An 18,133-nucleotide genomic window follows, 5' to 3' on the forward strand; every position below is an offset into this window, starting at 1 on the left:
AAAGGAAGTGATGACAGCAGGGCCTTAGAGTGGTCTGGAGGTCCTCCTGGGGTTCAATAACTGTTATGTTGGGATTCGTGCCACAAGAGAGCTAGGTGAATAGGAGGTGCTGTGGTGGGGTTGTCTGAATGCAGGAGTTTAGAGGTGGATGGTTCCAGGTGTTGACAGGCTGAGGGGTGGAATGAGGTAGAGAAGGTTTCTGAGGAGGAGGAGGTCAAGGGCCTGGAGGTCAAGGGCCTGAAGGTCCAGGGAGTTGCTGGCACATCTATGAAGATAATTAAGTCGCCTGGACGATGGCAGTGTTAGGATGAGAAGGCTGAGAACCAGGCACCAAAATCATCTGTGAAAAAAGAGACATGGGAGGGAAGTAAATTCAGGACAGAGTCAGAGAGGAGGAGCCTCATGACTTGAGGCTCAAAGGAGCAGGCGTTTCATGTCAGGATGGAGGAAGGGTCTGGAAGTGGGGGTGCCCCCGGGAAGCTGAGGCATGTGGGATACGGGAGAATAAACAGCCTCCACTTCAGAAACTGCAGGCAAAGGGGTGTCCACAGGACACAGCCAGTTCTCAGTTGAGGCCGGGAATTGGGGGTACATTAGAGATACAAAGGCTGAAGATGTGAGGGTGTTTATTATTCATGAAAATGGAATTCCGGTGAGAAGTGTGGAGGGGAGAGGATTGTGGGCTTGGGTCAGGGAGAAGACCAATGGGTTCATGTTTGGGAATGTTCACTTAGCAACCCTGTGTGCAGTGTGGTATGTTTGTTCTTTCAACAACGAAGAAAACTGTCAGTGTGGATGCACTGTGATAAGGGCTGTTGTGCAAATAGCACGGGGCATTTGCAAGTAGTGAAGTGGAGTACTCCTAGGCGAAGGCAAACAAAACTCCAGCTGATGAAGGAAAGGGATAGTTGAGGGGCCAGGAGGAGGGGCAGTTGAGCCAAGTGAGCCAGTAGGTGGGGAGGAGGGGTGATCAAAGCATACCAGCTATGTGTTTGAAAGCACATGGCGTGATGGCGCTCACAGTGTTCTAAGAACGTGAATGAGTCTATATCAAAGGGTGGGGATGGGTGGGGGATGGTAGATCAGGTCTGAGACAGGCAACGTTCAGATCATGAAGGGCCTGTGTGCCAAGCTAGAGTTCGAACTTTATCCTGAAATCAAGCCTGTGAAAGGTTTTAGGCAGAATGAGATAATTGGATTTATGCCCAGCTGCTGTCCTCCCAAACAAATTGTAATGCTCAATAAACCAATTTCTCCTGCCCACACTTCTCTGAGCTCCAGACCTATATTTCCAACCACCTGCCAGACCTCTGCTTTTGGCTTTCCTGGCCTCTCCCTGTGTGTGCCTTGAATCTAGTGAATGACGCCACCCTTCTTTATGCCTACATCCAATCTCGCGGGTGCTGTTAGAGAAAACCATGCTCCTGGGGAGGTCGGTGCCAGGACAAATCAATGGTTAACGGCAAAGTTGTCTAACATGCATATTCATTAATTTGCTCCATTATCATGCTCAATCAATGTTTGGAGATGACCCAGTCAACATACTGGGTTCACGATAGAACTGATCTATGGCATATCATTTTCTTTGTCTCTTCCAAGCTTTCATTTAAAAGATAAATCCATACAGAGTAAGATTTCATTAGTAAGGCTATCTATTACTTTCTATTGCTTAAGGAAATTATTTTGCAAATACAGGCTTAGCAAGAATTCTCCAGGACAGTTCTCTTAAGTCTGTTTTTTCAGTTATCTATAGTTTTGCAACACACTATGTACGTAACAATCCACCCACACATAAAGATTAAATAGAATTTATTTTATAATGTTCACGATCTGTGGGTCAGAAACTCAGGCAGGGTTCAGCTAGATGTTTCTTCCCCTGCATGTGGCGTTGACTGGAATTACTCCATGGGGTAATCCAGATGATGTCTGGGTTGGTCCAAGAAGGCTTCCCCTCACATGTCTCGAATCTCGGGAGGATAGCTAGAAGCTGAACTCAGATGGACCACTCTCCCTCTCCATATAGACTCAGGGCCTCTCCGTGGTCTTTCCAGCAGGCTTGTTCAACTTCTTCCAAAATGACAGAACTCGAGGAATGATATTTAAAGAAAAGAAAAAAAAAAAAAAAAGAGAGATAGAAAATTTCTTAACATCTGGGCTTAGAAACTGTCACAACGTCACTTCCGTGTAGTCTGTTGGTCAGAGAAGTCACACTACAGTCACACAGAGCTCACCAAGATTCAGAGAGAGGAGGGCCACATAGACCTACCTCTCCAATTGTCAAGAGACCAAGAGAATGTATGCCATCTTTATTTGTTTTTTCTTTTCCATTATGGTTTATTACAGGATATTGAATATAGTTTCCTATGCTATACATAGGGCCTTGTTGTTTATCCATTCTATATATAATAGTTTGCATCTGCTTGTTCCACAATTCCCAATCCAACCCTCCCCACACACCGCCCCCCCTTCCCAGCAACCACAGTGTATGCCATCTTTAAACTGTGTTCTTGCTTGGAATCTAGAAGGATATTTTACAAGTGAAATTATTCTTTTGGTATTTCTGTAAAATTACTGAAATCGTTATCATTCAAAATATGTATGAGGGCATTGTTTAAAAATTTTTAATATCAATTAATTAATTTTTATTGAGCTGTAATTAACATACGACAATATTCATCCTTTTAAAGTATACAATTCAGTGGTTTTCATTATATTGACAAGGCTGTACAATCATTACCACTGTCTAATTTCATAACATTTTCATCATCCCCAAAAGGAACTTTATACCCTTTGCCAATCACTCCCTATTCCTTCCTCTCCTCAGCTACTGCCAGCAGCTAATCTACTTTCTCTCTCTAAAGGGTCTGCCTTTAGAGATTTCATAAAAGTGGAATCATACAATATGTGGCTGTGTCTGGCTTCTTCACATAGCATAATGTTTTGAAGATTCTTCCACATTGTAGTACGTATTAGTGCTTTATTCTTTTTTATGGCTGAGCAATAATTCATTGTATGGACATACCATATTTTCTTAATCCGTTCATCAGTTGATGCACAGTTTAGGTTATTTCCACTTTGGGGCCATTATGAATAATGCTACTATAAACACTTGTGAACAAGTCTCTGTGTAGATATATATTTTTATTTATTTTGTAGATGTACCTAGGAATGAAATTGCTAGATCATATATTAACACTATGTTTAATTGTTTGAGGAACTACCAGACTGTTTGCCAAAGAAGCTATTTTACATTCGTATCAGCGGTGTATGTTGCCAGTTTCTCTACATCCTTGCCAATACTTGTTATCATCTGTGTATTGATTTTAGTATCCAAGTGGGTACGAAGTAGTATCTCTTTGTGGTTTTGATTTGCATTCCTCTGATGACTAATGATGCTGAACATCTTTCCATATACTTATTGGCCATTTTATTTTTAGGCACGTATCCTTGGAGAAATGTCCACTCTGATCCTTTGCCCATTTTCAGTTGGGTTATTTATCTTTTTATTGTTGAGAAAAGTCAGGATTTTGACCCAGGAAATCTGGCCCCGCAACCTGTGGGTCTAACTCTCATGCTCTCCTCCCTCTTGCTATGCATCATGGTTACAAAGTGGTACAAATTTTGTTTTATTAGTATTTACTCTAGGTAAGAAGTAGGATGAAAAGACATTTAAAAACTGGAAAATATAGCTTCTCTTGGAGGTGATAACTCTCTTGGTTTGGGAAAAAAACATTTATAACACCTTTAGGAAGGCAACAGGTACCCAATGGAGACAGTTTAATAAAGAAATAGCTAAACTGCCTCGCATGAGAAGATAAAGGAATTTGGGGGTTTGGGTGAATAGTCAAAAAGGAACAAAGATAAGACTCCCTAAAGAAGACAGTTAACAAATCGTCACATTGCATACTTTAAATATCTTACAATTTTCACACTACTATATATAAAATAGATAACCAACAAGGACCTACTGTATACACAGGGAACTATACTCAGTATTTTGTAATAACCTGTAAGGGAAAAGAATCTGAAAAAGAATATATATATACATATATATATACACAACACACATATGTGTGTGGGTTTGTATAACAATATCTGTGCTGTATACTTGAAACTAACACAACACTTTAAATCAACTAGACTTCAATAAAATAAAAATTTAAAAATCTTACAATTTTATTTGTCAGTTGTGCCTCAAGAAAACAAGGAGGAGGAGGAGGGGGAGGGGAGGGAGGGCGAAGGGGGGAGGGGGGAGGGGAGGAAGAAAAGAAGAGTAGTATTAGTAAGAAACATGTCAGGAACTAGAGTTTATAGATAAAAGTAACCAGTGAAAATTTTTCAGTGTCAGGGTAACCAAAGGACTTTAAGAAAGGCCTGTTTAAAGTTTAGTATTAAGTCAATTATGTTGCTGAATTATAAACCCCCTCCATTTTCCCAAATGTTGGAAAAATCACACAATGTGTGAATTCACAGAAATCTTCGGGAGATTGATTGTTGGTCTTCCCAATAGATATAGGAAAGGGATCTAAGCCAACTTTATGTAAAATCAAAAGATGGGATGATTTCACTAACATTTGATTACCTCTTATCATTAAAATGTAACACAGTGATCAAGGATTGTTAAAATAAATGTGGCAGAGTGAATTGATGAGACCTTAAACTTATGTTTTGCTTTTCACTGCTCTGAAAAGAAATCTCCATGTTGATTGTTAGGGGTGGGTGTAGGGGAGCCAGATGTCATATCATAGTATGAATGTGGTCCGATGGTGCCCAGCACTGTAAGTATGTGGATAGGACACCAGTAATAAGATTTGAAATGTATGGAGCTAGAAGCTAATCAGTGGAAAATTCTTCCAATCATCAGGAGTATAAAAGGTAAGTGGAATGTGGACTGTTTTGTTCTCATCAATGCCCAGTCAAAATGGAAATTATTCAATAATGCAGCATATACAATTACAAATGTACCATTTTTTCTTGTTTTTTTGGTGTGAATACATGAAAAATAATTGATCAGAATTTCCGTTTCTAGGGCGGCAATACTACAAACCACGAGTGTATGTGACTGTGTATGAAAGCGCATAATTTATGCAACTATCAATAATTCAAAACAAATTTGAATAAAACCTCAATCTAAGCATGAGAAAACATCAGACAACCCAAATTTAGAGGCATTCTACAAAATAACTGGCCAGTACTCTTCAAACGTGCCATTGTACCTAACAACTAAATGCAGTGTGGGGTCCTGAGTTAGATCCTGTTCAAGAAATGGAACATTAGTGGGAAAACTGGTGAAAATAGAATAAGTCCTTCAGTTTACTTACTATTATTATACAAATGTTAATTTCCTAGTTTTAATCATTGTACTAAAATTATTTAAGATGTTAACATTAGGGGAAGCTGTATGAAGGGTACATGGGATCTTTCAGTACTATTTTTTCAACTTCTCTGTAACCCTTAAAAATAAAAATTTTTTTAAACAAATTTGATCATCCATGATAGAGGTAAGGCTGCACTATCTTTTAATTCTGTCTATGGAAAATGGTATTTAGAAAATCATTGTCACAGCAAGAGGCCATCAGAACTATGCAGCCAAAAAATAGAGAAAAAATATCATTAAGCATGTCAGGCAGTTAGTTAATAAAAATATAATTTTCTGGACTTTGTGATCTTTGTGGCAATGAGATTTTTTAAATTTTATTTTATTCAAGTACAGTTGATGTACAATGTTATATGTTACAGGTGTACAATATAGTGATTCACAATTTTTAAAAGTTATACTCCATTTATAGTTATAAAATATTGGCTATATTCACTGTGTTGTACAATATATCTTTTTTTTAATTTTAAATATCTATTTTATTTATTTATTTGGTTGTGCTGGGTGAAATACAGTGAAATGCACAAATCTTAAGTGTGTATTCACTGAGTTTAAGGATGTCTGCCCAGCAGACATCCACTAGGAGGAAGGCATTGGGGAACACCAGCAGAAAGTTCCCCTCAGGGGCTTCAGGGACTCTGCAGTATTTGCAGCTGACATTGCTGCAGTGAACTGGACCCAGAGCAGGAGAAGTGCGAAGAGATGGGAGAGGCAACCTGGGAGTCAAGAGGGATTCCCCTTGGGAATGATCTGACTACTCCTTGTTCTGTTCAGGTTCTTGGGATTTGCAAGGGGCAGGAATGGAAACAGGAAATGCTCAGTAAGTGTGTGTTAAATGGATGGATGAATCAATGAATGAAGGAGTGAGCACCTGCCTGCCACAGGAGTCTTCTTTCATCACTCGTGTCTTTTTGGAGCCTCCTCTAGCTTTGCAGGAAGGAGCAGATCTGGGGCATGACTCTTGGAGTCCTGTCCAGGAGAGGAATACTGAGTGAGCAAAGGCTGTGAACCCTACGTATCCTCCTCCCAACCCCTCACACAACTCCAGAGGGCACTGAGAGTTTCTGCTTGGTTTGTTTCCTGTCTTTCCCGTCATCTTTAATAGCATTCAACTGAAACATTCATTACCTCTCCCTTTTCTACACTAAACCCTTGAATAAAGCAAGTAGGACAGAAATCAATACAGCTAATCATAACAGCCAACTCTCTCTCTCTAATATATATATTTTTTGGCCTTGCTGCACAGCATGCGGGATCTTAGTTCCCAGACCAGGGATCTTAGTTCCCTGACCAGGGAAACTGTTCCCCCTGCAGTGGAGGTGCGGAATCTTAACCACTGGACCACCAGGGAAGCTCAACTCTTTTTCTTTTTTTTTTTAAATTTATTTATGTTTTGGCTTCTTTGGGTCTTTGTTGCTGCGTGCGGGCTTTAGTTGCGGCGAGTGGGGGCTACTCTTTGTTGTGGTGTGCGGGCTTCTCATTGCAGGGGCTTCTCTTGTTGCGGAGCATGGGCTCTAGGCGCCCGGGCCTCAGTAGTTGTGGCGTGTGGGCTTCAGTAGTTGTGGCTTGCGGGCTCTGGAGCGCAGGCTCAGTAGTTGTGGCACACAGGCTCAGCTGCTCCACGGCATGTGGGATCTTCCCAGACCAGGGCTTGAACAGGTGTCCCCTGCATTGGCAGGCGGATTCTTAACCACTGTGCCACCAGAGAAGTCCCTGAACAGCCAACTTTTATACAGTGTCTACAATGTGCTAGTCTCCGTCTCAAATTTCCTACCTATTTAATTAATTTAATACTTTAAAAGGTAGGTGCACATTTTATCATGCCATTATGCAAGTGAGGAAAGTGAGTTAACAGAGAGGTTTAGTAACTTGCCCAGGGCCACCCATCTGGTAAGCAGTTCAGCTGAGATTTGAACCAGGAAGTCCATGCTAAGAGCCCATGCCCTGAAACACTATACCTTTTCTTTGGCATGTACGATACATGTGTGTGTTAACTTCATTGAAACAGAACATAAAACACAGTCAAGTGCACACATCAAGTGTGTGACTCAGTGAATTTTCACAAAGTGAGAACACCTGTGTAATAGCAACCCCCCCCCAAAGAACAGAACACTACCAGCCCCCCCCCCAGGAGATCCCAACATACCCCACCCCAGTCTCTACCCCTTCCCCACCAAGGGAAACACTCTCCTGAATTCTCTCACCTCTCTCCTGGGGGTTTCTTCCTTGTCTGTCTATTTTAATCACACTGTATTTCAAGTATCGTGGGGTCTGCTGCTAAAGTTAAAAATATTCTCTTTTGCAGGAGTGGAAGTGAGGGTGGTGGAGGGAACACATTCCCTAGATAAGAGAAATGACTGAGGGTGGGAAAGTTAGGGGCAGTTCTCCATCTCCCCTCATTCTCTTTGCCGGTAAGTGTGAGGCTCTGCCCTTTTCTCCATCCTTCTCTCCCAGGACTACATCTCCCAGCAGGCTGTGCTCTGACAGCTCTCGGATTTAAATAGGATTCTGGGCTACGCTTAGAGCCAGGCTGTTGCTGAACACCCAGGAGCGAGAGGAGCTGGAGGAAAGAGAAGCAGCAAGAAGCAGCCAAGAGTTGGAGCCAGACCAGGTGGAGCCCGAGCCAGAGTTGGAGTCAAAGTTGCTCTTGGTAAAGCAGCAGCAACTAAAGAAGTTGAAAAGATGCTGGTTTTCTTGGGACTGCTCACCTCCTTCCTTTCTTTCCTGTATGTGACAGCTCCATCCATCAGGTTTGTCTTAATTCAGTAACTCATTCAATAGTTTACAAAGCCCTGAATTGGGAGCCACGGAGCTTGTAAGAAGATGAGTTCTTAGCTGCTGAAGGAAGAGAAAGGGATGGAGGCCAAGGGAGAGAAAGTCAGGCAGGAAAAGCAGGAAGGAAGGAGGTAGTTATGAATACTGTGGTGGGAAACGAGAAGGAAGCACCTGGGGCTGGGAGAGGAGGGGCGGGTTTGAATTCTGATGCTAGTGGAAGGCTGAGTGGATGACTCTGTTAAGTAGCTTGACAGACATCTTATGGGGGAGTCCTTGCTCTTTCACTCCATTCCCTTGGGTTCCTCTGAAGGTCTCCCTTTCTTCACTGTCCCTAGTCAAGGTGGCCCTGCTGCATTACGGTGGGTGGTCATTGCCGAGGGACTCAGTTGTTAAGTACCAGGCATCTGGGGAAGGGAACACACTCTCTTCCCTTTGAGACTATCCTCAACTAACATTTTGGGTTGGCTCTTTTGCTATGGAAGATTTCTGGAGATGTCAAAGAAATGTGTGTTATGAGTAGAGAACTTTTAAATTGTTGATGATAAAGAAGGTTAAATGGACATATCAGAGACAGAGTGTTGCTCTAGGTCCCGTCATAGAAAGCTGGGTTTGGGTTCCAGTTTTGCCACCATTAGCAAGTGACTTGAACTTCTCTGAGCCTCAGCTTTCTCCACTGTAATGTGGGGATAATAACAGAGTGGTTGAGGGAATTAAATTCCCTTGGAAAATGCCTAGCCTAGTGCTTGGCAGTTGGATGATGCTCAGGTGATGTTAGCTTTACTTCCTCCCGTCCTATTTTTGGGAACTTATCAAGTCAACTCTATGTAAAAGGATGCTCTCTGCACAGAGGTCTGAACAAGGGAGGTTTTCTCTCTGTGCATGGATGGCGAGTATGAAATCTCTAGTGGGATGGCAGAATATTCTGGCTCTCTAAAACTGGAGAGGCAGCCCAAGAGCCATATTTCTATATGGGACCCTGGAGGTGCTGTTCATCAGTTACTCACCATTGATGCTTATTGAAGGTGAGGGGTCAGGACCACTGATTCCACTAATGCCCATCCCCCTCGTGTTTTAAGGGCAGGATAGAGAAGGAAGATGACCTCTGGGAACCTCTAGAGATAGGAGCGAGGTATCTTTGTTGTTTAACAAGGAACCATTGGCCCTGGCTCAAGAGAACTTATTCTATTTGCCCACATGATCATTTGTAGCTTCCCTGCACGTGACCTCCCAAGCTGAGCTGATAAGCAGGAGACTGCCTTGCCCACTGGGGAGACGCTGTCCGCTGAAGATTAGCTTCTTTAAGTCTCCTGACAAACAAAAAGAAATCCCTCTTTGAGGCTGGGTGGATTTTATGTATCTCAGTCTGGGATTGGAAAGGATGGTGCATAAATGTTTTGTTTCTCTTGCCTGTAGGAAGTTCTTTGCTGGTGGGGTCTGTGGAACAAACGTGCAGCTTCCCGGGAAGGTGGTGGTGATCACCGGTGCCAACACAGGCATCGGCAAGGAGACAGCCAGAGAGCTTGCTCGCAGAGGCAAGTCCTTCCTTTCCATTTCCACAGGGCAGCACCTCCTGTCTTTCTCACTAGGAACTCTACTCATGTTCCCTTATCTTTCCTCCTGGGCTTAGAAATTCTGGTCAGGAACTCAAGGAACCTGGGATTCAAGTCCAGCTGTGACACCAACTTACTCTGTGGCTTAAACTTTCCTTCCTTCCTGCTCCTTCCCTATTTATATAAAGTAAGGAAAACAATGATGTCCGTGTATAATATTGGTCAGGTCAGTTATTCTAAAAGGAGATCCCAAGCCATGTTAAATATCAGGGTGTAAAAACCAGGGTTCCCAGCCTGGGGTTAAGCTGATAGCAAGGAGAATCTGGAAGCGGCAATTTAGCCACTCACTGCTTTAGGGATGGTGCGGGGAATGCTCTGTCCACCAGTCCCAAACTCACTTCCTAGACTCTTCTTCAGCCCAGGGTCTGAACACATTGCTGCCTGTTTGTTTTGGCCCCAGGAGCCCGAGTATACATTGCCTGCCGAGACGTACTGAAGGGGGAGTCTGCTGCCAGTGAAATCCGAGCTGATACAAAGAACTCCCAGGTGCTGGTACGGAAACTGGACCTAGCTGATACCAAATCCATCCGAGCCTTTGCTGAGGGCTTCCGGGCAGGTGAGGCCCTGGGGGGTTAGAAAGGCAGGAAGCTGGGTGTGGGAGTGGCTGCTCCACCCTGGACCAGCTCTGACCTTTACATCAGACCCATCATGGATTCCACTGCACAGGTTCTGCCACACGAACCAGCAGGGCAGGGAATTGGCACGGGGATGGCGGGTGGACAGGCTGGGCAGGATCCTTGCCTCAGCAGTGGGAATGGTGGAGGTGACAGCTCCCTGCCTGGGCTTGTACCTTGCCATCGAGGTGTGGCCCTGATGCCACTCTCTTCTTTCATCCTGAGAATCAAACTTCTGTGGCCATAGGCACAAGAGGAAGTTGTGCTGCTGCCAATATTCTTCTGTATCTTGGAAAATGACCATCTTCTATCAAGGACTATGAAATCCATGAGGGACAGGAACCATGTCTGTCTTATTTTACCACTGTATGCCCAGTGCCCAGCCCAGCTCAGAGTCAGTACTAAGTACACATTTGCTGAATGAATGAATGGTGTCCAGGAAGATAACAGCAACTAAAATTAGAAACCCAGGACTTCCCTGGTGGCGCAGTGGTTAAGAATCCGCCTGCCAATTCAGGGGACACGGGTTCGAGCCCTGGTCCAGGAAGATCCCACATGCCGCGGAGCAACTAAGCCCGTGTGCCACAACTACTGAGCCTGTGCTCTAGAGCCCGCGAGCCACAGCTACTGAGCCCACGTGCCACAGCTACTGAAGCCTATGCACCTAGAGGCTGTGCTCCGCAACAAGAGAAGCCACCACAATGAGAAGCCTGCACACCGCAATGAAGAGTAGCCCCTGCTCGCCACAACTAGAGAAAGCCCGTGCCTAGCAACAAAGACCCAATGCAGCCAAAAATAAATAAATAAATTTATATATAGATAAAAAATTAGAAACCCAATGACAGTGGCTACTGAATATCACTGAGATAGGTCCAAACGCAAGGAACAAACACTCAGGACTGGCAGCTAGCTGACTCCTTGCTAACCACATGGTCTCCTTGGTTGTGTTCTTTAGAGGAAAAGCAGCTTCATATTCTGATCAACAATGCAGGAGTGATGATGTGCCCATATTCCAAGACAGCTGATGGCTTTGAAACCCACCTGGGAGTCAACCACCTGGGTGAGTATCTTAGAGTGAGTGAAAAGCGAGGCATATGCCATCATGTTCTCTGTAGGGAGATGACCCTGTACCAGTGCTGAGGATCTCCACTGGTCCTCATAGAGACCAAGATTCTGCTAGACTGGAGGTATTGGTTTTTCTTTCACTATCTCTCTCCTAACCAGTACAAAAAAGAGAGCTTATCCTACTCATACCGTTAAGAAACCCCAAACATAGGAGATACCAGGAAGAAGAAGGTCCTTCTTGAATGGGACTGTGGTAATGCAAGACTTGCCAAGCAGGGTCACGAGTGGGGGTGAAGTCCGTGTTTGGCTGGGGGGGGGGTCATATCTATAACTGAGGACCAAGCAAGCAAGGGTTGGTCCATCGTGGAGGCAGACCTTGAAGACTTGAGGTATGAGAGAGGCTAGTGTTCACAGCTCGAGGCAATGGCTCTAGTGAGGGGATCACAGAACAGGTTCTCTGATCCTCGGCAAAAGTTATTTTCCCTGACTATTCCAACCTTCCTTCTGTACATGCCCACAGTTGCGTGATCATAACCAGACGGGGGATGTCAGAAGCTAGCAGTTGCTCCTGACCGGGGCAAGGAAACAGGAACAAATAACAACAGATTATGTATATATTGCCTTACCTGGAGTCCAGCTCTGGCCCTTGCCTTGAGGACTCCACTAACTCAGACTGACTGACCATTAACACTGTTACTCATGGTATCAAAATGTTCACACCCAGAAGATAGTGAGCTAGTGATGAAGCCCTGTCATACATCAGCTCCCACACCCCGAGCCCAGGCTGCTGTTCCACTCTTCAATCTCCTCTGCTGGCTCTCCTCACAGGCCACTTCCTTCTCACCCACTTGCTCCTGGGGCAGCTGAAGGAGTCCGCTCCTGCACGGGTGGTGAACCTGTCATCAGTGGTCCACCATGCTGGCAAGATTCGCTTCCATGACCTCCAGGGTGAGAAGTCCTACAACCGGGGTTTTGCTTATTGCCACAGCAAGCTGGCCAATGTGCTCTTTACTCGTGAGCTGGCCAAGAGGCTCCAAGGTAAGTCTAGAGAAAGGGCCAGGGTTAAGAAGCAGGGGCTTCAGTCCAGATTAGAGGTTCACAGAAACTTCTGAAGTCAGGATGTCAAACGTGCACATTTCAGTGGCAGCTCTGTGCACTAAGGAGAATGAGGTTATAAAACTGAGTAAAAACAGAGTCCTTGCCCTTGGGAAGCTTAAAACTGGACAGAGGTCAGGAACCTATAAACCTTATGTGCTTTGTCACATCTTATTTCATATTTATCATCTCATCTGATTTTTCACAACAACCTCTTGCAACAGGCAGAGTAGGTATTGTTTTCACTATTTTATGGGTCCAAACTGAAGTCCAAAGAAGCGGCCGGCCCTAGATTATATGGCAAGTGAAGGAGTGAGGACTGGAAAGTGGGGACTCTGCTTTAAGCCAGGTGCTTCCTTTGCTATGCCAGTTGCTGAGGTTTACAGGGTGAGCTGAGCTACAGAGCCGCCACTCACTGCCTGGAGTCAGGGTTTCAGATACTTGGGTCTGAGTTCTTGCTCTACCACATAGTAGCCACGTGTGTCTACAAACATGTCCCTTTAACCTCCCTTGACTTCTCCCCTCAACTGTAAAATGAGGTGAGGCCACTCTTGATCCTATGATTCTGTGCTGCCCTGGAGTTTTTGCTGAGCTTCTGACACTGACATCTGTGAATATGGAGGACCATTTGCTACAGTGAGTAAGCCAGAGTTTGGGGAAAATGGTATTTACTATCAGAATGCAGAAAGTAGAAGAATAGGGTAATCATTTAAATGAATACTAATAATGACAACAATAATTGAGAGTTTGTGTGTGCTGTATACTATCTGTGTCTCAACACTATTCCTATGAGGTAGGTGCTATGATTTTTCCCCTCCCTACAAAAGAAAAGGTAGGCGCAGATATCTTGAGAAACTTGCCCGAGCAAGATATATTAATTCCGAGGCGAGCCAGGATTCAACTCCAGGCAATCTAGCTCAGAAGTCTATGCTCTTTACTCTACATCGAGGTTCAGACCTTGGCCCTGCAACCAGCCAGGTGTGACCTTGGGCAATTTACTTAACCTGTCTGTGATGAGAACTCAGTTTCCTCAGCTGTAAATGGGCTTCTTAATATTACCTACCTCATGAACCTCTTTGAGAGTCAAATGAGATAACACTTAAAACATGTAGCACAGCCCTTGTACGTAATAAGTACTAAAAACAGTGGAGGCGGCAGGGGTGTCTTGGGGGCATGTTAACTCTCATCATTTCCATCAACACCCCTCAATCTACACCTCATAAAATGTGCTTGCCCGGCAAATGCAATTCACAACAAGGTCCTAGCTTCCTACCTTCTAACAGGATTGCTGCCCCTAAGACCCTCCAATAGAAATTCCAAAGATACCATTTAAGCCAAAGATTAAGATGACACTAAAATAGAAGGATGTTCAACCAAGCATTCCTTTTGGAGCATAGAAGGCTGAGAAGGCTGTAGATCTTTCTGGATAAGATCAATTAATTACTCATGAGATTCTACCTGGCTAGAGGTGGTGTCTTCTGAACACTGGGGTTCTGTTTCCCAAGTCCTTTCTTCTCAATCGTGCATGTTGCTGCAGGAGATGAGCTGTCTCCACGGCCTCGGAGTGTGTCTCTGGTCTAACTGTGCCCTTTTTGCCCTAGGCACGGGGGTCACCACCTACGCAGTGCACCCAGGCATCGTCCGCTCCGAACTGGTCCGACACTCCTTCCTGCTGTGCCTGCTCTGGCAGCTCTTCTCCCCCTTCCTCAAGACGGCAAGGGAGGGGGCCCAGACCAGCCTGCACTGCGCCCTGGCTGAGGGTTTGGAGCCCCTGAGCGGCAAGTACTTCAGGTGCGCAGAGGCCACATGCGTTCTCCCCATCACCTGTGTGTATGGTGAGGCAGGCATAGGACTCCCTGGGCTTTGCACCCGCAGTGGCCAAGTTTGTGCCTGATGGGGGAATCCAGGTTCACGTTGGGCCAGTAGACCAAATGCTGTTACTTTTCTAAGGAAACTTACATTTGAAACATGGCAAAAGTTGGTTTTATGGCTCTGTTTCAAACCTGTGTGCCACATTTCCAGGTAAGCCTTTGTAGAGCCTTTTTCTCTTCCTTGAAGCTTTTGGCTGACTTCCTTCATGAATTTTTAAATGACACATAGCACGAAACTCCAGGGCAAAGTCACCTGTCCCTAGTGTGAACTCTAGGGACACTTCTCCCAAAGCTGCGAAGACTGGCACTATCTGTTGGAACATAAAAATAGACATTTTGATGTTGAGGTTTATCACAAACTCAATGGGCAATCAGAGTCTGGGAATATAGGGAAGCCCAGGATTACATTTCTTCCCATTCCATGACTTGATCCAGCCCAGTCTGCTTTTCTGTCCCACTTTGTTCAAGATGGTTCACTGGTACACCATTTATTAAGGGAAGCATTGGAAATAGCCTCAGTGTCCAACAATTGGGGAATGGATAAATGATCATAGCTAATGTTGCTTGAGCTCTTACAACATGTTTGGCACTCTTCTAAGTTTTACGTGTATTAATTCGTATAATCATCACAACTCTGAAAGGTAGATCGTATTATTGTCCCCATTTTACAGATGAAGAAACTGAGGCACAGAAAAATTAGCTTGCTCAGGGTCATATAGTTTATAAGCGGTAGGCCTGGGATTTAAACCCAGGCAGCCCGGCTCTAGAGCCGTGCTGTTCAGTGTGGTTGCCACTAGCCATATATGGCTACCGAGCACTTGAGATATGGCTAGTCCAATCTGGGACATACTGTGCGTGTGAAATGTACAGCAGATTTTGAAGACATAGTGTGAAAAACAGAAATGTAAAATATCTCATTAATTTTTATATTGATTACATGCTGAAATAATTTGGCTATGTTGGGTTAAATAAAATATACTACCAAAATTAATTTCACCTATTTCTTTTCACTTTTTAAAAAAATACTTTAAAATTTCTATTGGGAAATTTAAAGTTACACATGTGGTTCACATTTGTAGTTCGCATCATATTTCTACTAGACAATGCCGCCCTGGAGTCTGGGTGTTTAACACCCCTCCTTAATCATGTGATAAAATATAATACAGTCACTATATAAAAGTATTTTTGAATAATATTCAATTAATGGGAAAATGTTAGTGATATAATATTATCAGAAAAAATGAAATATAGAACTATATAATTATTCACTGTAAATGCATAGAAAACAGTCTGAAAGGATACACAGCAAACTGCTACACAGTAGTAGTTACTTCCAGGGAGATTGAGGAAGAGTCGGGGGGCGGGGGGCAGCGTGAAGGAGGATTTTAACCTTTTACTCCAGGTATTCCTTTATTATTTAAAAATAAATTTTAAAGATTATATATTAATTCATTACTTGTAAAATTAAAATTGTACATTTTTAACAAGAGAAAGGTATCCTCCCCAAACTAGGTACAGTATGATCCCAGTTTTTTTTAAATTAATTTTTAAATTTTTAAAATTTATTTTTGGCTGTGTTGGGTCTTCATTGCTGTGTGTGGGCTTTCTCTAGTTGTAGCGAGAGGGGGCTACTCTTCGTTGTGGCACACAGGCTTAATTGCGGTGGCTTCTCTTGTTGCAGAGCACAGGCTCTAGGTGTGTGAGCTTCAGTAGTTGTGGCTCGCAGGCTCTAGAGCACAAGCTCAGTAGTTGTGGTGCATGGGCTTAGTTGCTCCGCGGCATGTGGGATCTTCCTGGACCAGGGCTGGAACCCGTGTCCCCTGCATTGGCAGGAGGATTCTTAAGCACTGTGCCATCAGGGAAGTCCAAAACTTCTATTTAAAGAAAAACACCATGACCAGTGTGCTCTGCCCCAACCCTGCTCACCCCAAAACAAAACAGGGGTGCTTAGTCGGGTTCATGGGACACAAGGGGTCTGTGGATAGAATTTAAGGGGTCTTCAAACCTGGATGGAAAGATAATTTCATCTTTAGTTTCACTAACCTCCATCTGAAATTTGCCATTTCCTTTGATTATGAATGTAGGAAGTGAACTGCAGTAGTAGTGATACTGGTGACTTTGTCCCCAAGAAAACTATAAATAATTTCATGTCGCATTGCAATTGTTGCAGATACCTCAGGATGTCACTTCTCGCCAATACTTTGAAATCTGGTAGTGATTAGACCCAGTGCTAGCTCTTCTAATAGAACACATTACTATACCACACATTGTTTTTAAAATATTTTATACTTTATATAAGATAGATAACCCTCAAGGACTTACTGTATAGCATGGGGAACTCTACTCAGTATTCTGTGATAACCTATATGAGCAGAGAATCTAAAAAAGAATGAATATATGTATATGTATAACTGAATCACTTTGAGGTACACCTGAAACTAACACAACATTGAAAATCAACTACACTCCAATAAAATTAAAATTTTTTTAAAAGTCAGTACAAAAAAGAAAAGGAAATATTTTAAAACTGCATTTCAATACAGCTAGTTTCTTTTTATCTAATGTATTTTATTACACATTTAGAAATATATTCTGAAGAAGAGGACATAAACTTTTCCAGACTATCCATTTTCACTCCTGGATGTTCACCCCCTTTCTATGCCCTCCAGTGACTGCAAGAAGACTTGGGTGTCTCCAAGGGCCCGGAATAACAAAACGGCTGAGCGCTTGTGGAACGTCAGCTGTGAGCTGCTGGGAATCCAGTGGGAGTAGAGCTGGTGGAATAGGCACAGCTGTATGAGGCTCAGTCCACGCCATAAGGAAAGGGGACCGAGGAGAAGGCCCACCCTGCAGGATTGTCCTGGCTGGCTGCTGTTGCGAATTCTGCCCTGCTCTGATACTCCTGACCCTTCTAGAAATCTTCGCACACCCAACCCTCTCGTGAGGCTGGCTCATGGCACGAGACAGTCACACCTACAGAGTATTCTTCTCCAAGATTTGCAGAGTCGGCCACCCTCTCGGACCAGAAGGACTGGGCAGATGCCAGGCTGGGCACAGGGATGGCAGAAGAACCTGGGAAATTGGGTCAATTTCCTTACCAAGACCAGCTAGCACGCTCAGCTGAGGTGACAGGAGCATCAACGTCACTTCTTTCCAGGGACTATAGACTCAAAAACTCTTGACTGATCTCTTTCCTCTTTGAAACATTAATCTGGAGTCTGGACCAACTCAGGAAAATCTTGGCTCAACCTTGGCCAATTTTAGTTCCTTCCTCTGAGCATCCTGGAGCAACGATGTAAAGCTGGACCTTCCTGTTTTCTTTTTCCAGTACTTTAAAAAAAATTAAAAACAGATTTTTTCAGCTTTACTGAGATATAATTAACATATTGTGTAAGTTTGGACCGTCCCATTTTCAATGTAGATGGTTTCTTTTTCTAAAGAGTTCCCTTTTACCTCAATTTTTAGAGAAAATAAAGACTGCACATTCACCTTATTGCCTTATTTATTCTCTCAGGGTAGCAAGGGAGAAATGAAACCAAGTTGTTGTTTTTGTTCTGTTTTGTTTTGTTTTATTATTTATTTATTTATTTGGCTGCACCGGGTCTTTGTTGCTGCGTATGGGATCTTTGTTGTGGCGTGCAGGATCTTTAGTTGCAGCATGTGGGATCAAGTTCCCTCACTGGAGATCAAACCCGGGCCCCCTGCATTGGGGGCACAGAGTCTCAA

At 43.7% G+C, this 18,133-nt stretch overlaps 1 protein-coding gene across 2 annotated transcripts; it reads left to right on the forward strand.

The window, feature by feature from the left end:
- The first annotated feature begins 7,834 nt into the window (after positions 1-7,834).
- Positions 7,835-17,900, forward strand: RDH12 (retinol dehydrogenase 12). Of its 2 annotated transcripts, none has more exons than XM_027111583.1 (7): positions 7,835-8,127; positions 9,566-9,684; positions 10,163-10,318; positions 11,332-11,436; positions 12,270-12,479; positions 14,138-14,327; positions 17,077-17,900. In XM_027111583.1, the coding sequence occupies exons 1-7, from the start codon at positions 8,060-8,062 to the stop codon at positions 17,177-17,179; spliced, it is 951 nt and encodes a 316-aa protein (XP_026967384.1). In that variant the 5' UTR covers positions 7,835-8,059; the 3' UTR covers positions 17,180-17,900. The 2 variants fall into 2 exon arrangements, with proteins under 2 accessions (XP_026967384.1, XP_026967385.1); XM_027111584.1 differs by having other exon boundaries at positions 7,908-8,127; positions 16,991-17,900.
- Positions 17,901-18,133: the final 233 nt, after the last annotated feature.

Source organism: Aethalodelphis obliquidens, unplaced genomic scaffold (assembly GCF_003676395.1).
Source record: "Aethalodelphis obliquidens isolate GAN/ISIS:26980383/991018 unplaced genomic scaffold, ASM367639v1 scaffold10, whole genome shotgun sequence".
Lineage (NCBI taxonomy): Eukaryota > Metazoa > Chordata > Mammalia > Artiodactyla > Delphinidae > Aethalodelphis > Aethalodelphis obliquidens.